Source organism: Mustela nivalis (genome assembly GCF_964662115.1).
Source record: "Mustela nivalis genome assembly, chromosome: 19".
In the NCBI taxonomy this organism is placed as follows: domain Eukaryota; kingdom Metazoa; phylum Chordata; class Mammalia; order Carnivora; family Mustelidae; genus Mustela; species Mustela nivalis.
The window spans coordinates 21,321,010-21,339,161 of record NC_139038.1 but is presented as its reverse complement, the minus strand read 5'-3'; the positions used below and the strand labels follow the sequence as shown (position 1 = coordinate 21,339,161).

Below are 18,152 nucleotides of genomic sequence, written 5' to 3'. Positions count from 1 at the left end.
TTTATTTAGTTCTTATAGTAATCCTGTGAGTTAGAGCAGTCTGCCTATGGGCAAAATATGGCCCCGTCTTTATTTGTGAATAAAGCCACACCCATTGGTTTATGTGTCTTCTCTGGTGGCTTTCGTCCTACAGTGACAGAGCTGAGTGGTTGGCCCGCAAACCCTAGAGCATGAACCGTCTGAGCCTTTAAGTCTCTTGACCCCCGACGTACAGCAAGAAGTAAAGAGACCCTTCGCTGATTTTTGAGTTAGAATGTCCCTATTTTGTACATAGGGGAATTGAGCTTACAAAAGTTGGAAGTCACATGGCTGCCTTTGTGACCCCAGATATGCTGGCTGTGACAGTCACACTCCTGTCATTCCACCAGGCTTGCCTGCCTTCCATCTTCAGTATCTTAAGGTGTTGCTGGGACGTGTTTTCGGTTTAGGTTAATGCTGTTCTCTCTGCTGCATTCAGGAGGTTTCTCAACTCGACCATTCGTGAGAAGTGTTCAGCGTCAGAGCTTGTCATCCAGATCTTCTGTCACCAGCCCCTTGGCCGTTAACGACAATTGCATTAGACCTTCTTGGTCCCTGTCCGCCAAGCTGCAGATGCGCTCCAGTTCTCCCTCCCGGTTCTCAGGGGACTCTCCGATCCACACCTCTGCCTCCACCTTGGAGAAGATCGGGGAGGCAGCGGATGACAAGGTCTCTATCTCTTGCTTTGGCAGCTTGAGGAACCTTGCCAGCAGTTACCAGGAATCAAATGATACTCACAGCCGACGTGAGCACAAGGCTGTGGGCCGGGCCCCTCTGGCTGTCATGGAAGGTGTGTTCAGAGACGAATCAGACACCCGCAAATTGAACTCCAGTGTTGTAGACACACAGAGCAAAAACTCAGCACAAGGGGATCATGTGCCCCCCATCTCTGATCCATTTGATAACAATAACCAGATCGCTTATGTGGATCAGAGCGATTCTGTAGACAGCTCTCCAGTCAAAGAAGTGAAACCCACAAGCCACCCGGGCTCCCTCACAAAGAAACCAGACAGCACAGCCAAGAGATCCCCCAGCTCCAAAGGCACTTCTGAGCCAGACAGAAGCTTGCGGAAGGGGAGACCAGTCTTGGCAAGCCAGGAGTCCTCTCTTTCAAGTACATCCCCTTCTTCTCCTGTTCCTGTAAAAGTTTCTATAAAGCCCTCCCGCTCCCGAAGCAAAGCAGATTCTTCTTCCAGGGCCAGTGGACGGCATTCCTCCCCTGCCCCTGCCCAGTCCAGAAAGGAGTCCTCCTCCAAACCTCAGGACTCCACATCATCTCCTTCACCCCAGAGGCAGAAATCATCCTCCTCCCTCACTTACACTGCTCCCTCCACATCTGCCAAAAAACCTTCGGGTCCTGCTGCAAGGGGCCCCTTCCCTCCTGGGAAGAGCAGGACTTCAGACCGGAGCTTGAGTAGAGAGGGCTCCAGGCAAAGCCTGGCTTCGGACAGAGCCAGCGTCACCTCCAGCTCTAAACCCAACTCCCCTCGGGTGAGCCAGGCCAGGGCGGGGGAGGGCCGAGGGGATGGAAAGCATGTCAGGAGCTCCTCCATGGCCAGTCTGCGTTCCCCCAATGCAAACATGAAGTCTGGTCTGAAGAGGGACAGCAAGTCAGAGGACAAGGGGCTGTCCTTCTTCAAGTCAGCCTTGAGACAGAAGGAAACCCGGCGGTCGACTGACCTTGGCAAAACAACCTTGCTCTCCAAGAAGGCAGGTGGGAGCTCTGTCAAGTCGGCTGGTAAGAATGCCGTGGATGACAAGGCAGAGAAAGGCTACCAGCCTCCAGGTTCCCAGCAGCCAAATGCAAGTGCAGCTGGAAAAGAGCAGCTTGTCTCCAAGGACCCTGCTTCTGCTAAACATTCCCTGCTGTCTGCTCGCAAATCCAAGTCTTCCCAGCTAGATTCTGGAGTGCCGGCATCTCCTGGTGGCAGGCAGTCTGCTGAGAAATCCTCAAACAAGTTATCTTCTAGCATGCAAACCTCTGCACGGCCTTCTCCAAAACCTCAGTGATATTTCTGCAATCTAAGTGTTTTATCTGTAAAGATGTTTATTTATTTAGAACCCTTCCCTCCCACCAAAGCCCTTTATGCTTTTGTATGTTTTGGGTCACGTGCCTGGTGTGCGTGCGTGTGTGTGTGCGCGCGCGTGCGTATGAGTGTGTGTATATGTGTGTGTAGAATTCAACTGCAAATTGTTAAAAGCGTCGCCTTATTCTGCCATTGAACCAAATAACAGCCGTAGGCAAAGCATTGATATCAAGCTAACTGGAAGAATCGTAGACGAGACCCTGGGCGGTCCCTTTAGCAATTGTACATATTTCTTTCTAGAGAACTCTCATGACTTCCGTTGGACATTAGGGTTTGGAAACCTCTGAACCAGTTAAGCTGTCATTAGCGTGTGCTGTAGAAGGATCGGTTGTTTGACTTGGGTTTCATCTGAGCAGGATTTGTCCTCACAGCTGATTGTTGTAGGGCACCAGGAGCTCTAAAAACTGTGACGCTAACAATGAACAAACCGAGAGAAGACTTGCTTTCTGCACTTTGGCCCCATCTACCAGTCTCTGTAAAGGGCAATATTTTCACACTAATGTTTCTCAGGTATATACTCAGCCAGTTTAGGGTGGATGCACATCAGTAAAAGGGTTGACGACGAAGGTGGCCTGTGAGTGACTGTCGCTTCTCCAGCTGCCGCAGATAGAAATTTCTAGAGGCAGAACTGAAGTCTTTCAGACCTTCATGTCTGCAAAGATGTGTGTACTATAAGCTGTCTTGATTCTTAAGATATGTCTTAAGAGGTGGCACATAGGACAGTCAGAGAGCCAGTCACTAATTAAATTTTGTTTTCCTTCTAAATTTGCTAGCTATGGCCATTGGCATTTTGAAATGTAGTAGAGCAGTTAACACCTTTGAAAGAGTTCTGGAAAAAAGTGGATTCTGACCTGGATGCATGAATCTGTACCATTTTCCTTCTCTGCTGTTGCTTTTTTCTGTGTTGGAAGCTGAAAGCTCGATGCTACCCTCTGTGCGCGTGCCCGGTGTTTCTTGTAACTTGGAGAGGAAAGAAGATGCCTAATGCCAAAAGTCCGTCGATGGTGTGTCGAAGCAGTGTGTGACGAAGTATGACGTGTGCGCTTCTGATGCTGTCTGTCAGTGTCCGTTGTAGACTGCTTTTCAGTAAGTCGTTTATTTCTTCTCTGTGCTTAAGACTTCGTCTCTTACCCAGAGCTCAGAAGCAGAATTGGAGCGCGTTCCATCTGGTGTTGTCAGTGCGAATTGCATTTCTTGTTCAGAAAACAAGGGAACCTCACCAAAATCTCACCGATAAGCAAGATACATAGTTCTTCAAGATTTCTGGAGGTATCCTAGCAATTTTTAGCTTTTTCATTTTCTTTTTGTTTTTTTTTTTTTCCATTTTTCTATTTCTTTTTTTAAGTGTCAAGAGAGTCATGACCCTGATTCTCTTTGCGTAGCATTTGTCGCTTTGCTACGAAGTTTAGCATACTAAGTTTTTATGGTTTAAAATACTAATTTGTAAAAAAAAAAAAAAAAAAAAAAAAAAATTGTAAACCCTCCCAGCTCTTCCTGAACTCTTGGTGCACAAATCCATTTATAACCTCCCTTTCCAGTATTGTTGTGTGTGAAGTGATTAGAATACATGCACATGCATAGCTATGAATTCTGCGCTGCTTTTTTTTTTTTTTTTTTTTTTTCCTCCCCATCCCGCCCTCTCCCATGAATACCTCTTGGGAAATATTTCCATTAGGTTTCTAACTTTATTTTGCTGCTACTTTGAGCATTAGCAGGTAACTTGCAAGTCTGGAGGCCATTGTTGTTGAGGGTAGCTGGAATTTTAGACCCTTGCAGTTTTTAAGACTTAGCTACTCCGCCTTGTGGAAGTTACCATAGTGCTCCGTGAAGTTCATTGAACATGAGCCTGTTGCCCAGTGCCCTCAGTCCTGCCCGCGCCCCTTCGCTAGGTGTCCCCGTTGCACTGCACCAGCTTCTGGTCTCCCAAAGCAGCGCTCCTCTCCTCTCTGTTGTAGTGTGACCGTCGACGACTGGCTGCCCTCAGTGTTGTCACTGCTTCCTCGGGCACACTGACAGCCCTCTCAGTGTTTAGCCACTGCTGGTTTTTCTGTGTCACTTTTATTTCCTGGAAAGGATGCACCAAGTATGGGATCATCAATCAGGGGTTGAATGTTTGTCTGATTTGAGCCTCTCGTCTTTGTTTCAAAAAGGTAGATGTCATTTGAAATCTCCTATCCGAAGCTCTGAAACAGCCTTAGAATTATAGTCTGTCTGCCTAAAGGGTTTTTAATAAAACCTTTTTCTGTGGCTATTATCAGTTAAGCATTAGTAGAATCTAGTTTAATTTTCACGGTGGCAAATATTTTTATTCTCGAGATCTTCAAGAATGGATTTTCCATTACATCCACTGTTTTCCAAAAAAAATAACCAAAAACACCAAACTGAAGAACAACTCTGCAGATTTATTTTTAATTTTCCATGGGAACTAGAAAAAAAAAATTCAGTATCTGTAAACTATAAGTCTATGGGGTTTAGTCTTCATTTTTTCATATTTAAATGAAAAAAAAAGTCAGGAAGCCTTGTGGCATTGTCTGGGCGTCTTTAAGCTGTTCTGTTTTTGTGCTTGATAAACTATGAAAATCTCATCCATAATGACTAGGAACCATCTTTAAGCCACAGAAGAGGATATTTGCCCAAAAGTTTGGACGTGGTCTTTGAGGTGTGAAGATCTTAAGGGAAAATTATTACTTGGTTCAGTTCAGTTGTTCAGTAGCTTAGGGACATGGCATTTGCTTTGTTTTTTATTTTCCTGGTGATGTTTGGCGCATTGAGCATATCTGTGCTTTGGGGTTAGAAATGATCCGTCAAGGATGGTGGGCCAGAGCAGTCATTTCCTGGTTGGCACAGAGTAATCCCTGACAGGAGTGTGGCTTTTTAATGTTTTTTGCTTTTCAAAAAACTTTCTATTTTTGATTTCTTTTCCTGTGAATATTCAGTGCACTGAGGCTGTATCATTCCTTTGCACTCCCTTGTATAATGTGGAAGCACAACGAAACGTTTGAGCTCACATCATTTCAAGATGACCTCCCAGCCCTGGTGCTTTCCCATCCTAAAAGCAACCTAACTGAAAGGAAGTAATACCTCGCTGGACCAATAGCAATGGATGTGGGAGTATTTGTGGTCTGGTAAAATATTGTAGTTCTCTGTGAAGCTGCCCTAAACCCTTGTAATCATTCTTTCCCCATTCATTCATTCATTCATTCATTCTGCAAGCATTTGTTGAGGGCCTGCTTTGCTCCTAAAAGCAAGCGGAAAGCATCGTGAGTTCGCCGTAGCCGAGGAGCCCTGGGAGGCCAGCCGATGAGCCAGGGGACGCCAGTGACCCTTACATGGCGTGCCGGTCCCCCCGAACAAAGGGAGCAGGTGGATTCTGGTGAACTGGCCAAGGCCTGTGGTCCTCTTGAGCAAGTCTCTTCTGTTCCAGAAACCAAAAGTGCCCTTCTTCATCTTCAGAGACATTATACTCTTAACATCCACTTTTTCAGACTGAGCTGTCTCTATTACTTAGGGTTTGAAAATCCATTACAAAGTCACTTTCCATTAGAATTTGGTCATCCACGTGTGTATGAAAGTAGATGTGGGGTTTGGGGGCCGGGGACAAATTGCCATCGCTCTAAAGTAACTGTCGCAGAAAAAACTAGTTATGTCAAGGAGGCAGTAGTGTCAGCCTTTAGGAAGAATGAAGCAAAGAAGAGCTGTGGAACAGAGCTCACTTACTTCAAATAAACGTGTTTCTAAAAAATAGCTTGACATCTGACGTTACATTTCATTCTGACAAATAACTGAACAGCCGAAGTTGTTGTTTCCTATGTGGGTAATCGGAATTATTGGATGGCAAGATAATTAGTGTTTCTGGGTTGGATTTTTGAGATAGTATGCAAATCATAAGCACAGTTTCAATAAAACACATATTCTGTGAGGCGTGTTGAACTTGTATTATTTGGAATTGAGAAGAGCAGACTTCCCTGACAAACCAGTGCCTATATCATAAACAGAGTAGCTGCTACTGTGCAGACTGTCGGTCTTTACTTTCATAAAGGAAACGTTACTGTTAAACCTGACTACATTTTGGGGGGTAGAATCCTATGCTTTCTTCAAATGAACACTTAGTGTTTCACACTGCCTTTTGATCAACTCTCAAAGTGTTTGTTTTGCAGCTGCCGTTTGAGCATGACAAGTCATCTTTTCCCCCCCAAGTAATGAAAACGATTTTGCATGGCCTCCATCTAACCCAGAAAGCATGTTCTTACCACCTATGCAAATAACTAATAAAATGTAGACTACCCTAAATGTAAATTTTTTTAAAAAGGCAATTCTTGGATTCTGGAGCTCTATTTTTGAATTTGTAATTTTTTACATGTGGCTTAATCATCAATATAGAAGAGCATGAATGTGTTTTCTTGTTTTGCTTGCAAATGTTTCTCTTCGCTGCTTGCTTTTTTTTTTTTTTTTTAATCAGCAAGATTGTATGTAAAATGGTATTTTGCAAGCAGGAGTGGAATTGGATATGTTGAACACACACGGGTTTATATACTGTATTTAGCATGAACACTTTCCTAAAGTATTTTGTTCTAAAAAAAAAATAACCTGCCATTTTCTATAGATTTTAATTTTTTATATCTTCTAAGGTTCTATTGTGGTCACAAGGAGAGAATGTGGCTTCTAATAGTGCTAACAATTTTAAAATGCTTTTGTAGAGACCTAGAGCTGTTTTGGAAAGCTTCGGAGATTCCCAGCCATTAGTCACAATAAGACTAAGCTCATGGAATTTATGGTAGCATACTACAGTGGATTAGTTTCTAGATCCATCTCACAAGCATTCAAAACAAGTGTTTCCCAATTTTGGAGGGAAGGGAGGTCCACTGAGGCTTGGGAGGCTTTTTCAAATCTCATACGAGTACTCTGCTGAAGATTCCGTTAAGCCTCTTCTGAATGACTTCTAATGCTCAGCACTCACTAGAATCATCTAGAGCACTTTTAAAGATGCCTGGGTTCTACTCCTAAGACTTTGATCTAACTAGTGAAGGGGCAAGGTCCCAGGAATTGCCATACATTTTAAAGCTGCTGGGGGTTTCTAATTTGCAGTCAGAATTGAGAACCACTGTGCTAAACACCATCCCTGTGGTGAGAATCACTGCCATGTGAAGCACTCAGGAGTGACTGACTGAGACTCTTGTTTCATCGGAGAGGAAAGGGAAAAAAAGAGAATCACTGATTTAACATCCAGTTTGAAATAGGGGAGCCTCTCTGATCTGAGACCCCATTTGGGTGCTTGGAGCGTTTGGTGGGTGGCCCAACACTTGAGTCTAGTGGGATTCAGTGGTCTTCAGTTTGCCAGAGCAGACAGTCCCCTGGGGGGTGTGCATCCTTCCCAGAGCCTTTTCCCTGGATGCCACCAGAGGGCCAGACCCACAGGGGAGCTGGGAAGGCACTCTGAGTTAGAAAATGCTGAAGTAAAACGCTCGTGGCCTTGGAAAGCCTGTTCCTGATTTTGGCAGAATGACTGTCTCTGTAGTAATTTCAGTAGCAAACTCCACGCCGTCACCTGATGTCCTAGTCAGCTCATTCTCTGCTTCTCCGCGGTGTCATTTCAGGAGTGATTTTCCATTTAAAAATGATTGTGAAGCATTTTATTTGGAGTCCTTTTTTTGGTAACCCTCTGTGTTTTTCCATGTAATTACAAAAAGTCAAATAATAGTCATCCAAAAATTTGCCAGTATGTTACCTAGAGAGGCGAATGAAATCGAGTTTTAATCTGTGGTGAGCTAACGGCACGTACAACATCTTCAGAGTAGTCTGCTGTGCTGCTCAAGTGGTTTTACCCTGTCCAGCAGGATGCTGCCTACAAAAAAAAGAAAAGAAAAGAAACACAACTTACCTGGTATTTCCACCATTTTGAGGGAATGAAGATCTAAGTGAAAATCCAAGTTGGAAATCCCCCTGTAGAAAAGCCCCTCGAAGAAGAGGGGCCTCAGAGGGGTGAATCGGCAGTGGGAAATTGCCTGTAGGTGCTATTCTCAGTGACCCAGTGTCCGCGTACCAGATGGGAAGACAGTCCCAGGGTTTTCTGAAGCTCCCGTCCAATGCCGGCCTTTCCAAAAACGCATCTGTGTTCCCTCTCGGTTTGCTCACCAACTGTGCCTCTCACCACTGGTTAAAATCGAATTCAAGCCCCATTACAAAAACAGTTTCTTCCCTGAACGCTTCAGTGCTACACTGGAATTTTCTGTAGTTGTCTTACAAGCTGCATGTCCCTGTCACTGTACTCAGAATGCCTTGATACTGTTCGTGCTCCGTTCATAGTGATTTCTGTATCATTTTCTTCTTTAGTTGTACAGTAATACGGCAGGCAGGATGGCTTTTCTTGAGGCTGGAAGAAAAGTGTACCATACATTTTTAAATTATTTTAGAAACAAACTGCATGAGATGTGTCACTGACTTCTGTTATTTATTTGTATGTTTTATTATTCAAGGTGTATGCACTTTTAAGAAGCAAAATTTATATTTTTATGTTTAAAAACGTTTTATTTCTGGAACAGCAGTTGATTATATAGTATACAGTTGGAATTAAGAGAAAAGTGGAAAATGTAACAAAATATAATAAATTTATTACATGATGCCCTCCTTAAGCCATATTCCTCTTTCTCCCTTTGCCAACCTATATCTTTTTGCTGTTGACTAGCCTTGGAAATGAAGCAGGAATGATCTTTGTACCACACCGATCTCTACAAAACACTTTAGCACCATAGTGTGAAGTGAGGAAAAGCAAATTACAGAAGAATACGGACAGGTGCTCTATCTGGGAAATTTTAAAACAACAAAAAATCACATCTATGCTTATTTTAATTTTCATGATCGGGGATTATAATTCCCACTTTCTCTAAGAGGTATTGTGTCCTGGGCCTTGGGGCTTGGAAATAACTCACAGTCTGGCTCAGGTCCAGCAAAGGAGCCATTCTTTTCTGGACCCTCTCTTGCCCAGATATCCTATTTTTAACCATATGTTCTGAAAAATTTTTTTCCCAGTCTTCACCTTCCCTCAGGACAGGTCTCCCTGTTGAGATGGCACATTACTTATGACCACTTGGGGGCACCAAAGATCGCCATCAGCAAACGTAATTTCAAAGTCTAGTGTGCTGGTCTCTGCTGACATGCTTAACATTATGAGAGGAGTGCACTTGCAACGAAGCAGGGGTTTCAGTTTAGACGAGTGCCACCAGCCATCGTTGTACTTGAAAACTATTAGCTGCAGGCTGCAGAGCAGATTTTGTTTTTTCTAAAGCACTGCCTGGTGGTTTATAGGATTGGGACAGGGAAACAGCTCCTAACCAAGGACAGGTATGAGCCACATGCCTTGAAACCAAGGTATGGCACTTAACAAACCTCTCTAATTTTAAATAGTGAAGTTTTATTTTAGGTTCCATAAAGACTAACCATGTAGTACACTGATCATTCAAGAGGCTTCATTATGCCTGAAAGTATTTGCGTGTCATAAAGTACATAGACTTAATAGTTATGCAGATGTTTACAGATCATTTCGTCTGTCTCCGTAGAATTTGGAAGATTATTTTTAAAAATATCTGAATGATCAGTATCTCCCTGTACGCCTTTCTGTCCTCCGTCAGTCTTCCTAGAGAAAGCAAAGGCTTGATAAAGCCCCTGGTCCAGGACACATGTTCCTCCGGGCCCAGGGAGTGATTCTAGACCACTGTGACTCCATCGGATGGGACTTCAGCCTGTTCCCCACCCTCAGGGTCCCCTTTCCCTTTCTGAAGCCTGCTCCTAAGTTTTTGCAGGTGGTGGTTTTGGTTTTCCTTTTTGCGGGCCTGAGTCTCAGACATTTCCACGCAGGTCATCTGGTAGGTTTCACCTCTCTGGGTGGGTTGGGTCTACCTCATGTAGAACCCTCTGGAATTCAGTCTTGATTTGGTCTGGTCTTAGCCAAGTTTCTCACCCCCTGTCAACATTGGCTACAGAGAAACGACAAGGGCTCTCTCCTCGAGTGATAGGTTTTTGCATCACGCCATATAGCCTGATGGCCTTGCACCTCATTTCTTTAAGAATTCAGGGCTGTGACATTAATCTGGTTGTACTTTGTATTTATAATAGCTCGGTTTTTCTTCAAGTGGGAAGGTGATGTGAATGAAACCAGGGTTATAGTCAGAATCAGGCCGCCCCGCCACTGGCAGTCTCTCCTGCGCTCTTCCTTTGCTTCAGAAGAATTCACAGAGGCTCACCATATAGCGATCCAGTTCCTGCGACTCGGACGGTGTCAGACTCATCGGAAGGCACGTGTGGGTATGGTGCAGTGTGGCTGAGCACGGGTGGCACTGGCTTCAGGGTTCCCAATCCACGAAATGTGGCAGTGGAGAAAGCCCCTTTACTGTTGCACTCAAGATCGAAGTCCAGATTCCTTTGTTTTACAGTGCTTCCTATATGCCTGAATGCTGGGGATATGACCACGTCCTGAGGAGCTCATGATCTGGCCAGGGTCAGGTTGGTTCATAGGTAATTAACATTTCAGTGCTTCCCGCCATGCTTTTTACTCATTGCTCTTCCCTCAAGGCGTCGCTGCGTTCTCATGCCTCTTCCAGCCAACTCCCTGGAATTTTGCTCAGGAGGCCTGTCTCTGGGGTACCCACATGGCCATCCCAGCCTTCATGTCTTTCCTAAGATGTTGCCTTCTCAGCAAGGCCCTCCCTGATCACACTTTTAAAACACTGCAACCTGCTTCATGGCCCACCCCCCACTCCCTACTTTATTATAGTTCTTTATGTAACTTGTCAACTACCACAGTCTATATACAACATAGCATGTATGCAATACATTTGCAACCTTTGGTCTATATGCAGTAATCTATATGTTACAGCCATCCATAAGCGATACATACGCAGCATGGAGCCTGTATGCGATACAGATGCAACAGAGTCTGTATGCACGTGTAGCACATAAGCTTACTTCTGTAGCTTGCCTCCCTGTTCTGTTGACTGCTTTTAATCCAGTGCCTCAGAGTGCCAGGCCTCCTAGTACCTAGTAAAAAATCGACTACCAGAATTAGTGGATTTGCTTGAGTCCCCTTCCTGTCTAGAAGAGGAAGACGAGCAGGACTTGCATCGTGGCGTTGTGGAGGTTAAATAGGAAGGATGCCCGTAAAGCATGCAGCACAGTCTCTGGCACAGAAAAAGTGCTTGGGGAACGGTGCCATTCCTAATCCTAACGGTAGGGATGGAGCTGAGCCTGACCCTCATGGGAGCTTTACAGAGGAGGGGCCATTGGAGCAGAGCTTGCACCTTTCTGGCTGAAAGTGCTGCTTGCACTTTCTGGAAACCCCAGGAATCCAGCTTTCCTGGAATGTGGGGCAGGAAGCGGTAGCTGGAGGGCAAGGAAGGCCGCAGAGGCCTCATCTAGAAGGGCCCCCCGACTTAGGTCTGTCCTGAAGTAAATGAGAAGCCAGGAAGACATTTTTAATTTAGGGGGGAGAGGAGATCTACTTTGTGCCTTAGCATGGTCACCATGGCAACAATGTGGCACCAGGGAGCCCGGGTTAAGGAGCTTGTTGCAGGAGTCTGCGAGCAGTCTGGAATGCTGACCTAAAGTAGTGTTGGGTGGACAGAGACAAGGGGAGCTCCTGGAGGGGTGACATGCTCTGGTCCCGGAGGCGGGCTGCTGGTTCAAATTCTGATATGGTGACTTCTTAGCGGGACAGCCTTTGGCAGATTACTTCACTTCTCTGTACCTCAAATTCTTCACCTGTAAAATGTGGCTGAAAGTGTGTCTACAGGATCATAGGGAGGCTTAATTGGGGGGTTGGTTTGTCTACATTTAATATATTACATTGACTGCAAGTGTCTTTGATTTTATCTCCTATCTTACTATTCTTTTCAATTTGTCCCACCTGTTTTCTGTTTCTTTTTCTCTTCCTTCTTGCCTTTCGTTTAGATCAGTCCAACATTCAAAAAATTCCAGTTTTTCACTTCTGTTAGTTTATTATTCATCCTCTTACTCGTTTATTTTCATCCTCTTACTCTTTTTTTAGTGGCTGTCCTTATGATATCAGCATGCATTCCTGATTTAGAAGAGTCTAAGAAAACTTAGTAATTTTTGCCCTTTCAGGGTCTTAGAACACTTTGATTCCATTTTACCCTTTCCACCATTTGTTACTGGTCGCTATGCATTCCAATTCCATGTGTATTTAACTTGTGTAGACACAGAACACACATAACTAACATGACTACGGGTGTCGAAAGCCAGTGTTCACTTAGATGGACCAGTACGCTCACCCTCCGTCGCTTGTTCTCCCCTCCCGCATTCCAGTGTGTCGCCTACAGTCCTTTTCCTTCTGCCTGAAGAATTCCTTTTAATCTCTTTTTTTTTCTGCCCATGCTATTGATGCACTCTCTTAGCTTCTGTTTGATGGGAAAGGTCTTTATTTTGCCTTTACTTTTGGAGGTTATTTTCACTGGGAATAGAATTCTAGGTTGCAAGTTATTTTCTTTCCTTTTCATTCTGTGGTCTTCTGCCATTATTATTTCTGTTGCTAAGTCAGTTATTAATCTCATGGTTGTTCCTTTGAAGGTGTGCTGCTGGGTTTCTTTCTTTTTTTTTTTTTTTTTCTAAATGCTTTGAAGATGCTTTTCTTTGTTTTTCATTAGTTTCACTTTTAAATGTGTTTTTATCCTGTACTTTATGAATCAGACCTGGAAATGTTTTTAGCCATTATCTCTTTAAATGTTGCTTCCGCCCCTTCCTCCCAGACCATTCCAGGACTCAGTAAACGGCTTCACTGTCCAGCCCAGCTGCTCCGTGCAGACCAGGGGTCCATCCTTGACTCTGGCCTTTCCCTCAGCCCCCTTCCTCACATCAGATCCATTCACAACCAGGTCCTAAATCTGCCCTCTCCTCCAGCCCTATTTTATATCACCCTCCTTCAACTTTCAGGCCCAGAAGCCGCCTCTTAGTGCCTTGACCAGAGGATCCTATTTCCATTTTATGCATGTATAGACGGAGACTCAGAGTAAAAAAGTTACCCAAGATCACACAGGTAATGAGTGATAGATCTTGGATGTGGATTAGGCCTAATACTACAAGTCTTGTGTTTTGTTTTGTTTTTTTTTTTTTTTAAGATTTTATTTATTTATTTGACAGGCAGAGATCACAAGTAGGCAGAGAGGCAGACAGAGAGAAGAGGAAGCAGGCTCCCTGCTGAGTAGAGAGGCCGATGCGGGCCTCGATCCCAGGACCCTGGGATCATGACCTGAGCCGAAGGCCAAGGCTTTAACCCACTGAGCCACCCAGGCGCCCCACAAGTCTTGTGTTTTTTCACATTATTACTCCCAGTTCCCTATGTAATAGTAAATAAGGGAATTAAATCATCAACATATAGAACTGTATTCAGCCATGCAGTTACTAGAAGGAGAATCTAGATTATATAAAGCCCTTTTCTTTGTAATCTCTGAGTAATTTTTGTTACAGCAAATTCAGGAAGTGAGGAAATTTCTGCTTTTTGGTTACAGAATTTAGAACCTCCTTTGCTCAATTTTTTTTTTTTGAAACTAAAAAGTAATTTTAGACTCAGAGAAGTTACAAGAATAGTTCAGAGAATTCCCATATACTCTTCACCCAGCTTCCCCAAATGTCAGCATATTGTGTAACCGTAGTACAATGTTCAAAACCAGAAACTAACAGTACAATACCATTAACTAAACTACAGGCTTTTATCCAGGTTGCACAAGTTTTTCCGTATCTGTCCAGGCTCAGGTCCCACATTGCATTTAATTGTCATTTCTCCTTAGTTCCTCTAAGCAGTGACAGCACTTAGTCTTTTTTGATCTTGACAGTTTTTGAAGAGTACTGGCCAGTTGTGTAGAATGTCCCTTGTTTGGGTTTGTCTTATGCACTGTCCCAATTAGATGGAGGTTTTTTGGCATTTTTTGGCAAGAATATCACAAAAGCAATATGCCCTTCTCAGTGCATAGGGAGTACATGATATTAATATGTCCTATTCCTGGTGACATCAGAATCTTGGTCACTTGGTTAAGGTGATGTTTTTCAGTTTGTGCATTGTAAAATTACTATTTTTCACTTTGTACTTCATAGATGTCTTGGGAGAGGTACTATTAGACCATGCAAATGTCTCCTCAGACTTTGGCCAGCTCCTCAAGTTTTAGGATCTGTGACAATTTTTATTACTGTGGTCTAACGGCAAAAAGAGAAAGACATTTTAATAAGCTGATTTCATAAGGAGCCCAGAAGCAGAGCAGATGCAGGGGTTGGATGAGCGCCTCATCAGGGTCACGAGGACCATGGTTCTCTCTGCCATTCTCAGCATGGTAGCCTTTGTCCCTAGAGTCAGCCTTCAGTAGCAACTGCCACAGTTGCATAAACTTGACAATGTCCAGTTGAAGGATGTGGGATCTGTCTCTGCCTAAGTTCTCTCGAGCAGTAAGAGAATATTTCCCAGAGACCATCCCCAGCCTCCTCTAATAAATCCTTCCCTCTTGTTGACCAGGGTTTTGGTTACCTGCTTATCACCGAGTTGCAAGAAAATCGAAGGAAGTATGACATTTCCCAATGGTGTTTTGGATGGTAGAAGGGTGGTTGGCTCTGTCAGAGAAGAGGACTGGGGGAGTGAGTTTGGGGAGACAGCCCAACACCTGAGGCAGTGCCTTGCGATGAAATCTTTATAAATCTCAATAAATCTTTGCAGAGTGAATGAGGTTCTTTGTCTCTTGCCTAGAGACATAATTGGCCATTAATGTGGAAACGTTAGAGCTCTTGCTTGTGGAATCAGAAGAGAGTGACTTAGTGGATTGGGGAACAGTGAGGACATCTTGGCAAGGATGGAAGAATGGCAAACACGGGTCCCTGGTGGGAGACCTCCCAGCTCTGTGACACCCTTAAGCTTCATTGTACTTTGGTCAAGGATGATGCACCTCTGGCCCGGTTGTTCCATCTCCAAAACCTGGAGAGACCTTACAGGTTCATTTTTGAAGGAAGGCAGAGAAACCTGTCTGTTAGACTCATTGCCTCTCCTTCAAAGGCTCTCTAGTGGCAAAGGGGCGCTGAGAGGCAGTCCCTGCTCCATACACTCAGGCTTCTGGCTCTGGGGGCCTTGGGCACAGCCTGGTAGCTTGTTTGGTAAATAATGACATTGTTATAAATATTTAATAAGTCAAGGGACTGCAGCACATGCAAAATTGATGAGGTCCCCGTGTGGGAAACGCAGGCTTTTCTCTGTATGTGTGCTCTGAAGGAGGCAGTTAGAGGCTGACGTCTGCTAGGGCTGACACCTGTATATGTGGTAGGGCTGATGAATGGCCGGAGGACTCTCCGCCATATTTAGGAAGCATCAATCCATCATGCTGGAGTTTAGGCTGAGGGAGGAATTCACGGCCATCAATATTCTCCGTGTTTATTAAGCACCTCGTGCTGCAAGAGACAGTGAGTCCTGCACCGGTCCTGGGAGCAGCGCCTCCAGAAAGGGCACGGTGGCTCCTTGATGAATGACTTTAATAAGAAGCAGCTTGGAAGTACCTTCAAGTAAAAAAACTAATAACAATAATTAGATGTTTCTTAATCATTTATTTATTTTATAATTTATGCCCCTGCCTGCTTCCGGAAAAAGGAATGGATGTGGCTTGCAATTAAAACACATCTACCCAGGATGGTTTAAATGAAGATAAACACAAGATCAGAAACGGTACTGAGGGAGTGAATTTTTCTTAATCAACTTGGCCGCTCCCCGCCGAGAATATCGTATTCCCTCTGCACAGCAGTCACCTTTTGCTCCGCGGAGCCACGGGATGTGGCAGATGTAAAGCAGCGGCTGGAGGTGTCATGGGGACGGGAGGATGAGGCGGGAGCACGATGTGACCTGTGGTCTCAGCCTCTCCACACCGGGCTCCCAGGCACATTTGCATTTCATTTATCATCGCTCCAAACAAATCTGTTTGTCTACGGCAGGGTGGCATGAAAAATTAATGCCCCTGTGTCAGGCAGAGCTTGTCAGAGTGACAGTGCCGAAAGGGGATGACAAAGGGGCGACATGCGTGGCACTTTCTACTTAACAACCACTCTCCTGTTCCCTGAATGCCTTTTCCCCAGCCTGTGTGTTGACTGAATGGGGCTTTGGCAGCCATAGCCTGCCTCGGAGCTCAGCACAGAAAGCCTGTCTCTGTGTAGTAGCTCGGGCCCTGTGTGTGGTGTGTGCTGTCCAGAACAGAAGTGGCCGCAGTTAGAGCTGGGTGACCCTTGTCCCCGTCTTTGCAGAGCCATCCCAGGCTCAGAGGAGCAGAAGGAAGGCAGTCCCTCCAGAGGGTTCTCAGAGAGCAGGCCAGGGCAGAGGGTCCGGCACCTTGGAACCTCTATGAGTCTAGTGCTTTTTCCTGCACACTTCGATGCTCCACAAATGTTTGCTCAGTCAGAACCTTGTACTGGCTTCTTTCTGACCTGTGGTCCTATCGGTAGGAAGAGCCACCTCCTTCCAGCAGCAGGGATGGTCTAAGGGAGCAGTTCTGAAATCATGGATCCTGGAGTCATGACTGTCTAGGTTCAACTCCCAGCTTGACCGCTTCCCAGCTTTGTGACTTTGGGTAAACTTTTGAAAATGTTTTTGTGCCTCAGTGTCACAGATGTATTCAGACAAATGTCTGGTGCTTGGTGTTAACTGGGTGAGTGATTATTATTTCCTTGACCTTCATCCAAGGTGAGTGGATGAGGAAGGCCATGGAACTCAGTGAGCGAGCCTTGAGCCACATCAAAAAGGCAGTGTGGCCAGAGCTGTGTCGCAAGAGTTAGGAGCTTGTTGACTTGCTGAACGGCCTTGGGAAAGTAGACATCCTCTTCTGTCTGGTTGACCCACTAAAAAAAAAGAAGTCCCTCTTGCCTCTGTTCCCCACCAAGCCTGAGTATAAATGTGATGTTAGCTTTGTTAGCTTTCTGAGATGAACCACTCTGACCCAAGCCAGGGCTGAGCAAGGCACTCTCCTTTTAAGAAGGAGAAAGGAATACAGTTTTCCTGCCCTCTGTGGGAATTTAGTAGTAATCTTCAGGCACTGGATCACTTCCCTCATTGCACATTAGAATTCCTCTGGGAGTTAAAAAAAAAAAAAAATTCCTGACGTCTGGAACCCTCACCTAGAGATTCTAATTGGCCTAAGGTGAAGCCCAGGTAGCAGTGTGTTTTTATGGCTCCCTCCATGTTAATTCTACAGGTGGTGAAGAGTGAGTCCAGAGAACCTGCAGGACGGATGCAGGACGGATGCAGGACGGACCATAACAAGGTCAGGAGGCATGTGTGCCTCTGGTAGAAGGGCTGCGGCATGGTTTCATAGAGGACCTGGGTGATAGATAATGCCAACAATTGCAAGGGTGGGTCTAAAATGTCTGGAGTTTGGAAAAACTCTGGGGTAGATCATCCACTATGGTTTGGGGCTGGCGGGGTTTCCTGCTCTAGCCCTCGAAACAGGAACTTCGGCCAACACTTAGGCAAGTATTTAGAGGTGTTGAGAAGTGAGTTTGTGTCCGGGGGTCAGTGATTTCGTCCTCTGCAGTACAAAGTGACAACTGTCCTCCGTTTTCCGTTCATCGCACCCCTGCCGGCAGCTGCATTTCCCTCCCCCCTGCGGGTGGGTGGTCCTCTGGCCAGGAGGGTGTAAGGGGAATGGATGCGTGCCACTGATGGGTCACATCTTTGGAAAGGAAGCAGGTTGACCTCCACGTTCTCTCGTTCCTCTTCCTGCTGGCTGGGCTGTGGTGGCCCCTGCAAGCAGAAGCGAAGCCACCTGCCAGGGAGGGCAGGGAGGGCAGGGCAGCCCCGCAGCTCTGGACTGTGGTGAGAGAAAAAAGAAGAGCCTGTTATTTTACCGAAGTCACCAGGTTGTTAAGTCTTTGTTTCAACGGGACAGCCTGCACTCTAACTAATACGTGATTCCTTTGGCACCAACGTTGGCACGCTCGAGAATTCTAGGAAGAGGACAGGGAAGAGTCGGAAGAGGAGGGGGAGAAGGAGGATTTCCCCCTCCCTTCGCCACCTCGGTGATCGGTGAT

At 45.2% G+C, this 18,152-nt stretch overlaps 1 protein-coding gene across 3 annotated transcripts in view; it reads left to right on the top strand.

Moving 5' to 3' along the window:
* Positions 1–8,734, top strand: part of USP31 (ubiquitin specific peptidase 31) — a 96,852-nt gene extending 88,118 nt beyond the window's left edge. For all 3 annotated transcript variants that reach the window (XM_082714661.1, XM_082714660.1, XM_082714659.1), the window contains one exon: positions 458–8,734. In XM_082714661.1, coding sequence (XP_082570787.1) covers positions 458–2,028 — 1,571 coding nt within the window. In that variant the 3' untranslated portion in view covers positions 2,029–8,734. The remainder of the gene's footprint in view (positions 1–457) is intronic.
* Positions 8,735–18,152: the final 9,418 nt, after the last annotated feature.